This window comes from Chelonia mydas, chromosome 3 (assembly GCF_015237465.2).
Source record: "Chelonia mydas isolate rCheMyd1 chromosome 3, rCheMyd1.pri.v2, whole genome shotgun sequence".
NCBI lineage: Eukaryota > Metazoa > Chordata > Testudines > Cheloniidae > Chelonia > Chelonia mydas.
This window is the reverse complement of record NC_057851.1, coordinates 56009379-56025016: the sequence shown is the minus strand read 5'-3', so window position 1 is coordinate 56025016 and position 15638 is coordinate 56009379. Positions and strand designations below refer to the sequence as shown.

The window sequence follows — 15638 nt, the reverse complement described above, 5'->3', positions numbered from 1 at the left end:
CTCCAGTCCCTGCTTATAATGCATTTGTTTAACCAAATTTTTCTTAGCAAGCCCATAGGAGGGTGACATGGTTAAAACAATGTTAAAAAATAAATCACTTCGAAGCTATTGCTCCTGCTCAGACAGCAAAGTGGTTATTCAGCTCCACCCAGTGGCACATCTCAGAGCTTTGTGAAACAGACACTTGCTTACAGCGTATTGCTGCAGAACAAAGGGTGGCCAGCACCTTGCAGCGAGAATGCCTTCGCTAGCCATGTGTGTAATAAAACGTGGAATGCAGAATAGCAGCTTCTCCTTCTGCTATCTTACGGCCATTTCGGAGCAAACTAACCCAAAAGCACACAACTGGGCCAAAAGACTCCATATGTATAATTTCTAGCATGTTGGGCACCTAAATCACTAGTGACCTTTGGAAATCTTGGCTAACATCTAGCTTAGAAGTTTCTTCACCCTTCCCTATAAGAACTAATGATTATATATAAGAGCTGAATTGACACAGCTAGTATTTAAATACTCTGGAGCTAGATAGCTCCAGCACTGTTTCTCCCTCTCTTTTGCTAATCACCATAGTAGTTGTATGCTGTTTACATGCTAAAATTGACTAAAAAAATCTGGCCTTCATAGGCTCAATTTTATTGCTAGTGTCTTCCCCGACCTTCCTGATGCGCCTTTATTGCAACTGGCAGAGAAGTTCCATGGCTTAGGGCTTGTCCTCAAAAAGGCCATTCTCCCAGGCATCAATAGTTTTAGCCAGGGGACACTCAATTATAGCTGCCAGGCTGGCGTAAGAGGTGGGGCTCTGAGACAACTCAGGACTGGCTCATTGAGGGTGTTAAAGCTCAGAGGCAGGATATTGAAATAGATCTGAAATTGAATAGGGAGCCAGTACTGACCAAATGTGATACAGGGCATGCTACATTCACTTCTCCCCCACCTGAGTCATCCCACACAGCTTCTGCATGGCTTTCCCTCTCCCCACACTAGAGCATGCTACAGCAGTGTAGACAGAAAGAGAGAAAACAGCCTTGTTGAAAGGGCAGCATCTCCTTCATAGCTGAACTGTTGTTTCAACAGTTACAGGCATGACAAAACATCAAAGCTGTGCACGACCTTCATTGCCAGATCACCTTGATAGGCCACAGTACCTGCCAGTTTGTCGATGTCTCCCCCCTTTCTTTTACCATCAAACTATCCCAGATTCAGTTTGGGGCAACATCTTGCCTGGAAGTTCCAATTTTCTTCTGCAAAACTGAATTGTCTGCATTCCATAAGAAAATCTAGGAGCTCCGTGCTGTAGCATTATAGTCCATCTCACCTCTTTTGTTCCTGAGCTATTTTACTAGCAAACATTCTTATTTGCCTTTGTAGCAGAAGTTTGCCCTTAATATGTACTCTATTGAAGGAAGGGAATACAAAGGATTCTCTTACTGAATGACTCCTAACAAGAAAGAACTCAGAGAAGCAAATGTTGTCTGCCAGGAACAACAAAAAAAAGAAAGAGGGTGAAGATATCAACAGGAGTTCCTTTGAACTTTAAAATAGCTCTAACTAAATTGCTGATTAAAAAGAGCAGTAACAGGGAACTGACGTGTTCCTTCCCCAGCGAACCACAGAACAGCAAAACTCAGCTGGTGTAAATTGGTATAGTGCCAATGAAGTCAACAACAAAGCCCTTTGGTTTCATGTCAATCTAGTTTCTGGTCAATTTCTGTAAGTGCTTAGAGTACAGTATGCAACTTACACAACAAAAGGTTAAAACTCAAAGACTCTCAAATGAGACTGAAACTAGTATTATAACAATGAAGTTCAAAGAGATACATGCCAGGATTATGCACTGAACAGCAGTCTTACAAGTAGGGGTGCAGAAACCTCTGAACCTTCCAAACCATTGAGAACCAAAGGCCAGTCTACAGTTTGGCTCTCCAAAATACTAACCCACATAAGCTGACAGCCTACAAACCCTACTAGTGCACGCCTGGCCCCTGACTTGGCTCTTACTGTAAATGGAGAGGACAAGAATCTGCTCTGACATGACTGACTGACTGCTGGAAGGGAAAGAAACATTCCCTGCAATGTTAGATTAAGAGCCACTCTACACTGGCTTAGGAAAAGCATTTAGAAAGTGTGTTTATAGTTTAATGCAAAATGATTTACTAGATTCAGATTCTGTATAAAAATACTCAACTGCAGAGCACCCAGGTTTCCACCCAATCCTAGTGCAGACAGGATTCAAGTCTCTTCACTCCCTATTTTTGCAACACAGTATAAGGGATATTCCTAGTACCTAAAACCCATTTCTAATGTAATTTCATTCTATTACTAAACATATGGATAACAGTGTCGACAACAGCAGATCTTTGATTGCTGGTTTTCTAACGAAGGTTGACTGCTCACCTCGCTTCCAAATTCTGCCTTTGATTCCATGCACACAACCCCCTCTGTGACCCCAGTTGTCATGCATTAATTAATGTGTAGATTATAGTCAGTCACTATTTCTGGTGTATTCTCTGGCACCGTGTAGACACTACTTCATTTAAATCAGTGACTGGTTGGGTATTTTGTCACCTCTCTCTTAAGTACTTCTGTGCCCCCCTTCATTACCATAATTGCTGAGCACCTCACAGTCTTTAGCTAGCTTCACAACACTTCTGTCAGATAGATAATTACTGTAATCCCCAGGTCCTTTTCAGCCAGTTGGTCCCCAGCCTGTAGCAGTGCATAGTGAGAGACAGTCTCTACCCTGAACTGTTTACAGGTTAAGTATAAAACACAATCTCAGTCTGCAGTGGGATCTGAACCCTTATAAAACTCATACAAGCCCCTGGGCCAGACAAAGCTGCAATATTTGTTTTTTCATATGTTTGTTTGCATTTGTTCACATTTAATCTTTTTAAAAGCTACAGTAAGTTTGAAGGAAATGTCAATCTCAGCTTTTAAGTGAGGTACAGCTATGATGTACTTTATTACATTCTACTATTTTGAGTTGTTAATATCAGAGTAAAACATTTGGGATGCAGACTGACTATCCCACTGCTGGATAGCTGGAGTTTAGAGGAGGCCTAGGAGTTTCTTCATATTACCTAGGATTGTGCATCTTACCTTTTTCCACCTCTTTGTGGCAACTGAGAGGGGTGAGTCTCCTTCCAAGAGCTGACAGAGCACTGGATACTGGGGATAGTTAGGCAAACCTGCTCACTCACTGCTTTCATACTTGAAAAGAAATGCCATTTCAGACTTCTCCTCTTACCCACAGGCACAGATATCCTGGTTAATTCCAAGGGTTGATAATCAATCCCTAAGATAATTGCTTAAAATTCAGGATTTTTTTTGGAAGAGGCACAATCTTTTTAACATGGAGCTTTTTTAACCCTCCAGCCAGAAATATCCTGCAAAGTCAGTTCCATCATAGAATATATACCCGTGCTAACTGTTTTTTGTTAGAGAATATTTATGCCCTTCCAAGACTTGTATGGTAAAACAACTAACTGGACTGGCATACAGGAAATCATTGTTTACATTCAGTTCTTCTCACATGCTTCTCTATAGCACTATTCATTCTGTATTATGTTTCATGGATAATGGGTATTTTAAGCTATGTTTATCCATTAGAAGTGTGTGTTGCAGCATTCTAAAACGAAAACATTATAAATATATTCTCCATTCCCAGCATTTAGTTTTTGCAATAAGTAAGTAATCTACCTCTGTGTTTTCAAACAGGCAAAAAGACACATTTATGCTATTGTTTTGACATCAGTGAATTCAGGCTTATGACAGAGGACGGGCAACTCCACTCAGTTTCCCAAGAAGCCGAGCACAGATAAAAGAGCAGTCACTCCAAAGCTGTTCCTCATGTGGCTTAGAAATGTAGTTCTGCTCTGAAAGATGCCTGCAAAAATGGCACTAGGGATTGTGCGTTTGTCTCATATTTACAAAGTAAAAAGATGTTTTTTCTCCTAAATGCCAGCCCTGCAAACTCAACCTATGGGCAGAGTAAACCTGGGTTCTTTCTTTCTCATGCCTGCCCACCAGTATTAAAAGTCAAATCAGTCCTTCAGTGATGCCCATGCAAACTCATTGTCTCGCTGGGTTGTACAGGTGTAACTGACAGGAAAGACAGCTTGGTTGATGGTGCGCAAGAAGAAACAGACTCCAGGTCCCACAGCCTTAGCTCTGTTGACTCTGTGGAACTAACAAGGGTAGAGTGCTTATTTTTGTCACTAAAATGAGCAAGTTTGTGGAGTGAAGGTGCCATTCTGCAGTATCGCTTTTCTGAGTAATAATAATTAATTGAGTACAACCAAACGTTAAATCTTCCCATCCTACTGTGTTCTGGGGTAACCATTTCTCAAGCTATATGCTGGGTATGAGTTAATGGCTTCTGGAAAAATAAATAAATGGAAGAGTGATCCTAAAGTTTCATCCAAATTGAAAGTTAACTTTTCTTCATGATCAGATTGGAAGCCAGCCCTCCCAATTGAGTTACCTTCCAAAGTTAATTTTAAAATTTGAGGCGCAGGGGGTTGCATCTTAACATTACCCTCAGCCCATTAAAGAGTTACTATAAGGTAAGTATTTATAAATTCTTTCCATAAGCAGGAATGTTTCCAGCTGGCTGAAATCACATTAAAACAAAGGCAGCGCCAGCCACTGCAGAGTTGGGGACAATCCAAGTCCTACTGAAGACAATAAGCAGAGAGTTACTGGGCTTTTGGCTTTCTAGTTCTCACTAGCATCTCATGCTGCTCACTGCTCAACAGGGCGATATGTTCCTCCTTAGTCAACACCTTGGGTAGAAGGGATGTTTTTTCAGCAATGCTTTTTAATAGGTGTTTGGTTGACCGATATCCCCACCATCATTTTATTTTAACTCAAGAGGAGCATGACACACTGATGAGCTACTTAGACTCCTGCTCACTCTACAAAAGCTCACGGGTATGCTGACTTCAGATTAAACTGATGACATAAACCATAGGAAACAGCTACAATGGTTTTTGGCTTTAGGTGTAGCATACTCATCTGTATACTGTCTAATGACTGTACTCTCCTTCGTGAAGGCATTTTAACAAAGCCATTTTCTGGTTCCTCCTCATGAAGCACAGCTCAAGCTTGAGTTCTGAAATTTACTCTTCCCAAGCGTATTTCCCTCTGGTAAGGGTCTGCCAATCCTAGAGTGCTCTATGTGCTCTGTCCTTTGCCGATTAGTCTTCACAAATCTCAGCAGGTTAACAATGGCGGCTGGTGTAATCCCAGGAATGCGGCTGACTGCTCCGATCTGTCAACAGAAACAGTAACAGATCAACTGGAGAACACCCGAGTCTCTGAAGCTTTCCAGTGAGCCTTATTCCAGACAATGATGTCCAACTCCAAAATAGAGACATGACACACACCGAGTGTTTAGTCCTCCCCTTCCTCGCCAGCATATACACATTTAGACACCCATACAAAGAGTTCCTTGGACAGATATGGAAGCATTTGGTGCTTAGATGGGATTCCATCACTGTTCCATCCCCATCCCTGACCCAGTGCCTCACCGTCTGGGGGCGGTTGGAGTCTAGTTTCTCTCGCACTTCCTGGGACAACGATGCATCAATGGCAAAGTAATCTAGGTCCTCCGGCAGCTGGAGAGCTTCATCTCGACGTACTTCCTCTATTTCCTGCTGCTGGCTGGCTACATGCCACTCATAAACCGCTGCAGTGGGAGTTGTGGGGGGCACAGAGAAAATAATAAAGATACAATACATTTACAGCACAGGCGCTCTTGTCCCCAGAACTAGGACTTCTGGGTGGGATTTTCAAAAGTACCTAAGAGAATAAAGCCTCTAACTGCCAGGGACTAGGGAGTTTAACACCTGTAGGTGCTTTGGAAAGTTTCACCAACTCAGCTTGCAATGGGAATGAATAAACACAGACAAGGTTCCTCTCCCCTGAGGAGAGGCTGGTCCTCTGTGGCAGCTTGCAAGCCATTGGTGGAGTGGTATGGTGGGAAAAAACAGGACAGAATGAACAATGAGACAATTCTTCTCGAACCCCAAAAGGAGGAGAATAGGGACCTCTCCAGGTGAGGGCTGGGGGCCAGAGATGAATGGGTCTGGTGCTCTGGGGACAATAATTCTTTCCCCACTCGAGTCCATGCAGAGATGACTGGGGTTTCTGGTCTGTGCTCATTCACCACTGAATGAGCTCTAAAGCCATTGAGCAGATCTGGTTACGGAGGACTAGCAGACTCCTAATACCTTCTATTTTCAACCTCTCTGCCAGTTCTCTGCATTCAGCAAACTTTCTCAGGGGCTCTGGGATAGCTCTTGCCAAAAGCTCCATGGTGACCTCTGGATATTGAAGGATGTCCAGGGCACTGTGAAAACAAGAACACGGTAGCAAGGCCAGCGAATTACCCAGAACAGGTTAACAGCTGTTCCTAGCAAGAGCCACTGAATTTAGCTTTGGAAGGACAGTTCAGAGATGAATGATCACAGAACCTATCCCCTTTTCCTGCCACCATCAGATGAGTAAGGGAGAGCAGCTCTTTGCTGAGAGGAGGGCACATTTGGGTAGGCAAATAGGGAGAAGGTGGTTACATAATGGCATCTGAGGAACCTTGAAACTGGAAAGTACCTAGCGAGGGAGTTTTCAGGTATTGACCTGAAAAACAACAAAAGGGAAGGTAAAGAGAGGGGAGACTAGGAGAGATGGCGGGACTAGGGCCACCGTGACCAAGAACTGCTACCATCTGGCCTAGGTGAAATGAGTGGGTGGTCTCAGACTAGTTCCTAGGTCCACATTGTCCAACCATCACCTCCCTTGTCAGCAGTCTCAGTAGAGGCGCCACGTGCTGACCAGTACTAAAGCGTGGAGTACCTTCACACAACCAGGGAATAGTCGCTCCAGAGCAGGACTGAGGCACGTTGCATAGAAAGTGCCACTTTGCCGCAGCCAGTGCTATACCTCTTCCATGGCTAAGACAGGCTGTCAGTCTGCCACCACACCACCTCCACAGAATTAGATTTACTAACGGAGTTTTAGAAAGCAGAGAAGAGAAAAAGAAAGGCGTCTTCTGCAGAAGTACACACTGGACCAGACAAGAAAGGATCAGCTGTAGCCTTTACCTGGCAAGTGAGCTTCGATTGGTGCTTATGGGAGCCTCTGGAACCAGTCTGGACCACTTGGTGGCAGTGAACTGAAGAGATTTTAGCACTGCTATTGCCTCCTCTATAGCAGCCTTCATCCGAGATGCTTGTGCATATCGCTTTTGGGACACACAGCCAGCTTCCTCAAAACCTTCAGAGAGAGAGCACGTGTGAGCAAGAGAGGGTGCACAGACAGGGCTGTGAACATCACCAGGAGACGCGACTGCCTACCTCGGAGGGTGAGCCTGCTGTCTGCGTTATCGGGCCGCAGGGACATGCGGAATTCCACTCGGCTGGTGAACATGCGGTATGGTTCATTGGTGCCTAGGGTGGTGAGGTCATCAATCAAGACTCCGATGTAGCCCTCCGTGCGGCTAATGATAAAAGGGGGCTTGCCACTGACACGCAGGCCAGCGTTGATCCCAGCAATCACACCCTGACAGAGAGCAAAAATGGTCATAGGAGCTGCTGCGAAACCAGCACAATGGTACTTTCCTGATCCACACATGTGGCCAAATACAAGCCATTAGGTCTGTGTAGCACACTCCAGGTCACATGAGGTCTGTGCTGGTCTGTGATGCTTTAACTGCCCTAGTGGTTTAATTCCCGCACTGGGAAAGAAGAGGCTCTCCACATCCCTTCCAGAGCTCTGAGGATCCCCTCCTTGTTCTCCCGCAGCTGAAAGCATGTGTCGTGGTGACTATCTTTCAGCCTGAATGTCAGGCAGACTGCTTGGAGCTAGTCATCATTGCTACTTAATCAATTCAGAGGGGTTCACGGGTGAGCAACATGATCCTATCCTGCCTGAATGTCCGTCTGTCCGCTGAGAAGCATTTTTTTTCTGCAGCTCTTCCAGCTGCTTTAGTCCTTGCTACTAATAATCACACCAGGGCACCAGGAAACTAGCCTCTTGGGCTGACTTTAGGATTCCTTGGTATTTTTAAAAACGAAGTTGTAGGAAAGTGGTTCCTGAGAATAGCAGGGCCTTTGCTGCTGAATGCTCTGACAGCCGTGTGCACATAATCCCAGATCATATCCACAACTCAGGCAGTGCCCAGTGGGAACAGTGCCGTGTGGGAACAGCACTGGGATCGCTTGCAGGAGGAAGGAGAAGAGTGACAAGGCAGCCACTGTCTGACATAGTACCTATATGGTTTGCAGTGCTGTTCGGTACCACTAGTTTGTGGGGTTTTTTACTGTCAGTGCTTCTCCCCTCACTGTCCAGTACTGCAGTTGCTGATTGGGGTTAGAATTCTAAGACACCTTCAGTCAATGCAGCCACTGGAGACTTTTCACATGTGCTCCCAGTCATGCCCTTCAGGAGTGCAATCTCCACACTGCCCATTTGGCTGTGTCTACACTAACAGACTTTGTAGCTGTAATGCATCACTGGTGCGACTCCAGCAGTGGTAATCAAGATAGAAGCCAAAATGCAGGCAGGATGCAGGCGGGCTGTGGGCTTGGCTACACTTGTAAGTTAGAGAGCATTAAAACAGCCCCAGGCACCCTAACTGCCGACCCGCCCACAGTGGCAAGGCACTTAGAGCGCCTGGACTCTGCAGCTGGAGCGCTCCCGATAATCCACCTCCACGAGAAGCATAAAGCTTGCTGTGCCCCGGCTGAAATGCCCGGGCGTCAGTGTGAACGAGGTGCTGCATTACTGCATTGTGACTGGCCTCCAGAAACGTCCCATAATCCCCTTAAGTCAAGTGGCCACTCTTGTCATTGTTTTGGAATCGGCTATAGGAATGCGGATATGCCTTTTCAAAGCTCCATTTCCGACAGCCGGCTGCTTATCCACTCTGCGACAAAGCAACCATTAGTGTGGAATGCTGCTTGCTGTGAGTGTGTGAGAGAGAGGCGGGGGGTCTGGTGCTGTCTGAACTTACAAGACAGCATGCTGACATGCTCTCAGCCCCCCAGAACAAACTCTCTCTCCCCCCACATACACACAACACACACCCTGTCACACTCCACCCCACCCCCATTTGAAAAGCAAGTTGCAGCCACTTGCATGCTGGGATAGCTACCACAATGCACTGCTCTCTGTGGTGTTGCAAGAGCTGCTAATGGGGCCATGCCAGTGCACTTGCAACTGACAGTGTGAACACACGGCAGTGCTTTCCCTACTGCGCTCTCCGAGGGCTGGTTTAACTCTCAGTACTCTACATCTGCAAGTGTAGCCATGCCCTGTGACTAGTGTTGGATGACACAGTGGCAAAGCTGTTCCCGTCTGCACTACACTGTTACTGCCATTGGGGGCTGCACTGGAGGTGAATTACATCTACCAGGCTTGCTAGTTCAGAGGAGGCCTTTCAGGTTATATCCATTCCCCTTTTGAGCGTGGAGCATGCACTTCCAGATCTGCTCACCTGGGCTGCAGCTTCTTCATAGCCCGTGGTGCCATTTATCTGTCCTGCAAAGAAGAGTCGCTGAACAAGACGAGACTCAAGGGAAGCACTGAGCTGACGGGGGTCCAGAAAATCATACTGAACCCCATAGCCTATTACAAGCAAACCAGACAGACAAAATCAGTCAGTCATCAGGGGAAGAAATTCAAACACCCCGCCCTATTCCACAGAATAAAGGTGTCAGAATTCCCACCGACAGCCCAGGATGATATAACACCTCCCCACTCACCCCCAAGTGCAAGGGCATGTAGGTTTTTTCACACCCTCAGCCTCTGGATACAGTAGGGGTCACATTTCCAGATGCCTTTGCAATGTAGACTCCCCTCCACCCCCTTCAGTGGAAAGGTGGTCTGGAAAGGGCCAGGTCACACTGGTTGGAGTGATCTGGCCCTCACTCACCTGGCTGCATCATCTTGGCTTTCTCCAAGCCACGGATGCACGCAATCACCTGCTCCTGGAGCTCCGGCGGCAGAGTCATTGACATCCCTTGGGGGTAGATGACATTGGAATCCAGACCCTCAGGCTCCAGCCACAGCTGATGAATGCGGTTTGGAAAGCGCAGAACTTTGGATTCAAGCGAGGGACAGTATCTGGAACAGGGAACAGCCATCACAACAAGGGCGCTGACATGGAGAGAAGCAATCTCTCAGAACAGCCCTTCCCGAAGCTACACAAGGGAGACCCAGAGGGCTTCAGATACACTGTCAGATCACTACAGAAAGATCTCTCCAGGATGCCCCATACTCACCGGGGCCCTCTTGTTGTCTCCTGTACATGGTTGTTCAGGTGAAGGCTATTGTGGATGATTTGCTCCACTTTGGCATTGGTGAGAGTCCGGTAGCACGAGAGCTGATCTTCTGGCTGACAGAGGTCAAGAATCATTTGGATTTAATCCAACAATACTAATTTGTACTTATTTAGCACTTTTTTTCTAAAGACCTCAAAATGCTCTACAAACATAATAGCATTGAAAGGGGGGTAGCGTTGTCATCCCCGTTGCACAGATGTTCAGTGATGTTAAATAACAAGCTGAAGAGTAAGTCAGTGGCAGTGAGTAGTATAACCCTGGGAGCCTTGAAACCATGTTCTCTGCTCTAATCAATACACTACCCAATTACAGAACAGATATCCCAAGGAAGGTGATGGATATGGGGTGGAGGCCCATGGCATTCCAGCTGGCCTTACCCTTCCTATCTAAGAGCTGATGCCTCAGAGAAGCAGAATTCTGAGCCATCAAGGTGAGGTAGCTGGACACCCTCTGATTGCATGGGTCAAACACTGACAAGACCACTTCCTCAGCCAGCAGACCCCACCCACACACTGCCTTGATGGTGCTGATCACAGCAGTATAGGGATCACCCTGAGAGCACTTTCCCAGCTCACCCCAACTGCATGTGTATTATCAGCATTCCATCCCACCTTGATCCACACAGCCTCACTGAGGAAGCTGAATGGCACAGGAGGGTTGTCAGCCATGTGCCTCTCCAGAATGCTGAAGTCAATAGAGTCTTTGGCCAGACGAGGTGGGGTCCCAGTCTTCAGCCTCCCCACAGCAAATCCCAGTTTCTCCAAGGTCTGAGCCAGCCCAATGGAGGGCTGATCCCCTAATCGCCCAGCGGGATGCATCTTTAATCCGATGAAGACCACCCCCCTCAGAAACGTGCCTGTAGTCAAGATGACACTCCCAGCGTGGACTCTGCTTCCATCCCCTGGAATAGAGTCAGTTTATAGAAATAAGCACATTTCATATTAACAAGCCCTTGATGTTTCTGGTGCTGTTACTTAGCACCAGCCCACATTCTCCACTGAATTTGCGTGCGCCTCTTGTCAATACAGACAAAACTCATGGAGACACAAAACCAGGCGCAGTTTAACATTTCCAGTACTCTGTCTCATCCTCATCTGAGGGGACAAGAGCGAGTGCCAGTGACCAGAACAAAGCCCAATAAGTTGCGGACCCAAATTTCAATGACTCTACCCCTCTCCTTCCGCACCAAGGACTGATGACAAAGACAGCTGGAGGGTCCTTGAGTGCTTAGAATTTCTCTCTGATGGGAAGAAAATTTTATCCACAGATTTTAGGCCCTCATCAGTAAAGTGACAGAGGATATACAAGAACTTACAAACATGAAAGTTAAAGGAAAAGGTCTCATCAGTGCAAAGCTGCTTATTTTCATGTTACTACTGGGGAAAGGTGTTGGTCTGGCAGCAATGGTGGCTGAAGTTCTTCTACCGAGACAGGATGACAACCAGATAGCCACGAAATAAGAATTATGAATAATTCCTTCTACAATTCTCTCATGCCTGATGGCTACCCTGAAAAGCTCACTTCTAGGGACCAGTTCCATGCATTTCTTCATCTTGATGAGATTGTCAGCAAGGGAGTCAGTTGGTGCTACGTGTGATGATGATGTCTGTAATGTGGATAACACTCACTAGACAATGTACTAAGAAAAATATACTCTTTTTCACAAGTCAAACACTTATTAGAGGAAAAGGAGTTTGTCTCTGGCACACCTGATTAACCCAACAAAATCTTCTCATATAGCCTGGGACATATTCTGAATGACTGGTCTATAGATAAACCTTTGTAAATCTGTTCCCCAAATCACCTAGTTCTCACACCCACCACTGTGATGGCTGGTTTGTTTCGCTCATACTCAACCTAAACCAGATTAACGAAAGACTCCTTATCCTTTTACCAGTCCAGCCTTTAAGCATAAGTCAACTTGAGGAACCAGACATGTTTACTCTCATGGTCCCACTTACGACCAAGGCATAACCAACCCAGTGAAGCACCTTGAGCTTCCAGTATGTACCTAGAATGACCCCACTGACTTGGCATTTCCCAGGACGGTCTGGCTCTGGTTCCATCAGGAGAAGATCCTCCACGGATGCCTCATGAACAGTCAGCAGTGGAGTGTTAAGGATTTCTTTCTGCCATGAAAGAAGGAAGCATTGAGTGTCCATACATCACTAAGATGGGCCTGCCCTCCCCTCAGAATAACATCTCAGAACCTCGTCCCCAAAACATTCAGCAACAGCCTCCCTCCTGGATACACAGAGCTTCCTTTCTTTCACCCCATTGCTTTCCCACTCTGTCATCAGGTCATTTCACTGTACTCGTGATCTAACTCGCTGCCCAGGACATCCAATTACTGCACTGTTTGGGTTTATTAAATGGAAATGAAGCACTAATAGATTTTAAGGCCAGAAGGAACAATTAGATTTACTCTGATCTCCTGTACAACACAGGTCAGTTACCCCGTATTGAGCTCAATAACTTGTGTTTGACAAAAGTATCTTGCAGAAAGGCTTCCAGTCTTGAAGACTTAAGAGATGGAGAATCCACCATTTCCCATTCCCTAGTGGTTAATCATATTCACTGCTAAAAACCTGCGCCTTATTTCCAAACTGGTTTCAGTTTCCAGCCATTGGTTCTTGTCATGTCTTTCTCCGATAGATTAAAGAGCCCTTTAGTACCTAGTATTTTCTCTCCACAGAGCTACTTATATACCATAATTAAGTTGCCTCTAGATTGTTTTTGATAAGCTAAACAAATTGAGCTCTTTCAGTCTCACATTGTAAGACACTGTTTTTAGCCTCAAATGAGTTTTGCCTTCTATCTGCACCCTCTCAATTTTTCAACATCCTTTAAAAAATGTGGACACCAGAACCATCGTGGGCTATTTGTTTCTCTAATTAGACCCAGGTTTTACTTCTCTCCCATTTCCCTTGACCCAGTCAGAAATTCCCCATCCCATTTTACCCCATTACTTCTCTTCTCCCCCTGCCATGTCATTCTCACCTGCATGTTTTCTTTATAGAGTTTCCTATCAATCTGGGCTCGGAGACCCCACACAGCAGGCCCCTTACACCGGTTTAGCACCTTGTAATGAATGCCAGACTGATCACAGATCCGAGCACACAGCCCGTCTAGGGCATCTACCTCCCTCATGAGATGCCCCTTTCCAATGCCACCGAAGGAAGGGTTACATGACATTTGCCCTGGATAAAACACAAGAGAGCCTTTTTTCATCAACTAATGGCAGCCTTGCATTTTCTGAACCCTAGCATTTATTACTACGGTTTAACAAGAACGCAGCTCAAGGCCACAGTATCATAACTCACCATTAGACTGGGATCTTGGCTCCTAGCCTCATACTCGTCTACATGTCTATGCTGCTTCTCATGAGACATCACAGAAAGGTTACTAAACCTTACTAAAAGGTTAGTTACGTATCACGGTGTGGCCATAGAATCCACTGGGTTCTGTCACACATGCAAAGCTACTAGGGGAAACAGACTGTGCGTGCCACAAGTATGCTGGTGAAGCTCAGCTGTTTCTCATACACATCATAGCAAGACAATGTAGTCACTCAAGCTTCAAGCAAAGGACAGTATTTCAATGACAGCTAGCTAGTTAGACACTCAATTTGATGTCTGGTCTACACTACAGCTTTACATTGGTAGAACTGTTTCGCTCGGGGGTGTGAAAAATCCACACCCCATGTGCAATGTTGTTATACCAACCTCCCTCCCCTGGGCCGGTGTAGACAACGCTGTCAGCGGAAAGCTTCCCTTGTTAACATAACTGCTGCCTCTTGGGGAGCTAAATTAACTATGCCGACGGGAGAGCTCTCTTCCGTCAGAGTAGGAGTGTCTTCATATTAGCGTTACAGTGGCACAGCTGCACTGATGCAGCTGTGCCAGTGCAGTGTTTTAAGTGTAGACCTGTCTGTCCCTAAGACGGAAGTAATTCTAGTTGAGTGAAGGACATAAGAGGGACATCTCAGAACGAGGAAAAGCATCTACCTTTTGTGATTATGGCCACATCTACATTATGGGTGCTACAGCGCTGTAGCCATGCCATTATAGCAGCACAGAGTAGACACATCCTAGACCGATAAAAGGAGTTTTTCCAATGCTGTACGAACTCCACCTCCCAAACAGTGGTAGCTAGTTTATGGAAGCATTCTTCCTTCCACCTTGGTGCGTCGGGGGGGAGGCGGGAGGGCAAGGGGGGCATAGATCAGCCTAGCTACTGCACTCAGGGTGTGAATTTTCTACCCCCCAAGCGATGCAGCTATGTCGATCTAAGTTTTACGTGTAAACCAGCCCTAGGGCTTGCAATAGACGAGTCCTGCCGGACCCCAGACGTGCTCAGCTCTCCCGCAGCACCGGTGGCCAGGAACGCTCTCCCCGGCTCGGTGGCCGTGACCCTTTAGGCTCCCTACGATCAGCCGGGGGCTGTGAGTCTCTCTGCGCCGGGCGCTGCCCGGGAGCCCACGCGACGCACAGAGGGGGTCACAGCGCAGCGCGGGCGGCTGACGGGCTCCGGGGGACGCGGTTACCGATGGTGTCGGCCTTGTGCGTGACGAGCAGCGTCCGGACCCCGCTCCGAGCCGCCGCCGCCGCCGCCTCCGTCCCGGCATGGCCCCCGCCGATAACGACGACATCCCAGCGAGGCGCGGTGCCATCGCTCCCCGCGCGGCGGCGCCAGGGCAGCGGGGCGGGTGGCAGCGCGCGGCGGCGGCGGAGCAGGAACATGGGGGCGGCAAGGAGACCTCGGGAGCAACCGCTGGGGGGGAGGGGCGGGGCTTCCCCGCAGTCACGCCGCGGGCTGGGAGGCGGCAGGCCCCGGGGTCAGCGGAAGAGTGAACCGCGGACCCGCCATTCCACGCTCCCTCTGGGCGCCGCCATGGCTGTGGTCCCCGGACCCCGCCCCTGGAAGGTGGCTGACAACGAGAGGGCGGAGCAGGAAGTAGGCACCATCGCGGCAGCGAGGCGCAACAAGCGCGTCTCGTCTGCCCTGGAGGACCGAAGGAAGCGGCAGCGCCGTCTCCCCCGCCCGCGGAATTTCCGAGGCTGCGAGTCACGTGCCCCGGCTGCGTGCGGCCCCGGAGAGAGCGAAGAGCCGAGCCCCGCCCCACGCCACGCGGTGGCTGCCCGGCTGGCCTTAAGTGGCGTCAGTGGCCGGTCTTCGTTGCTGCCCCGTCGCGAGTTCCCAGCCTGAGGCCCAGGGGTAGCTATTGGGGCGGGGCTGGGGGGCGCCCGCCCCGCGCTGCCCGCGGGGGAGGTGCGTGTGTCTGTGTTACGTGGG

The 15638-nt window shown here is 47.8% G+C and overlaps 1 protein-coding gene across 7 annotated transcripts; it reads right to left on the bottom strand.

Moving 5' to 3' along the window:
• Nucleotides 1–2938: 2938 nt before the first annotated feature.
• MTO1 (mitochondrial tRNA translation optimization 1) lies at nt 2939–15276 on the bottom strand. Of its 7 annotated transcripts, none has more exons than XM_037894328.2 (12): nt 14351–15276; nt 13344–13543; nt 12355–12472; nt 10955–11244; nt 10284–10396; nt 9935–10125; nt 9497–9627; nt 7356–7560; nt 7104–7275; nt 6234–6352; nt 5532–5689; nt 2939–5272 (listed from the first exon to the last, which is right to left on the bottom strand). In XM_037894328.2, the coding sequence occupies exons 1-12, from the start codon at nt 14562–14564 to the stop codon at nt 5087–5089; spliced, it is 2097 nt and encodes a 698-aa protein (XP_037750256.1). In that variant the 5' UTR covers nt 14565–15276; the 3' UTR covers nt 2939–5086. The 7 variants fall into 7 exon arrangements, with proteins under 7 accessions (XP_037750256.1, XP_037750255.1, XP_037750257.1 ...); XM_037894327.2 differs by having other exon boundaries at nt 9935–10158; nt 14890–15085; XM_037894329.2 differs by having other exon boundaries at nt 14890–15085.
• Between the last annotated feature and the right edge of the window lie 362 nt (nt 15277–15638).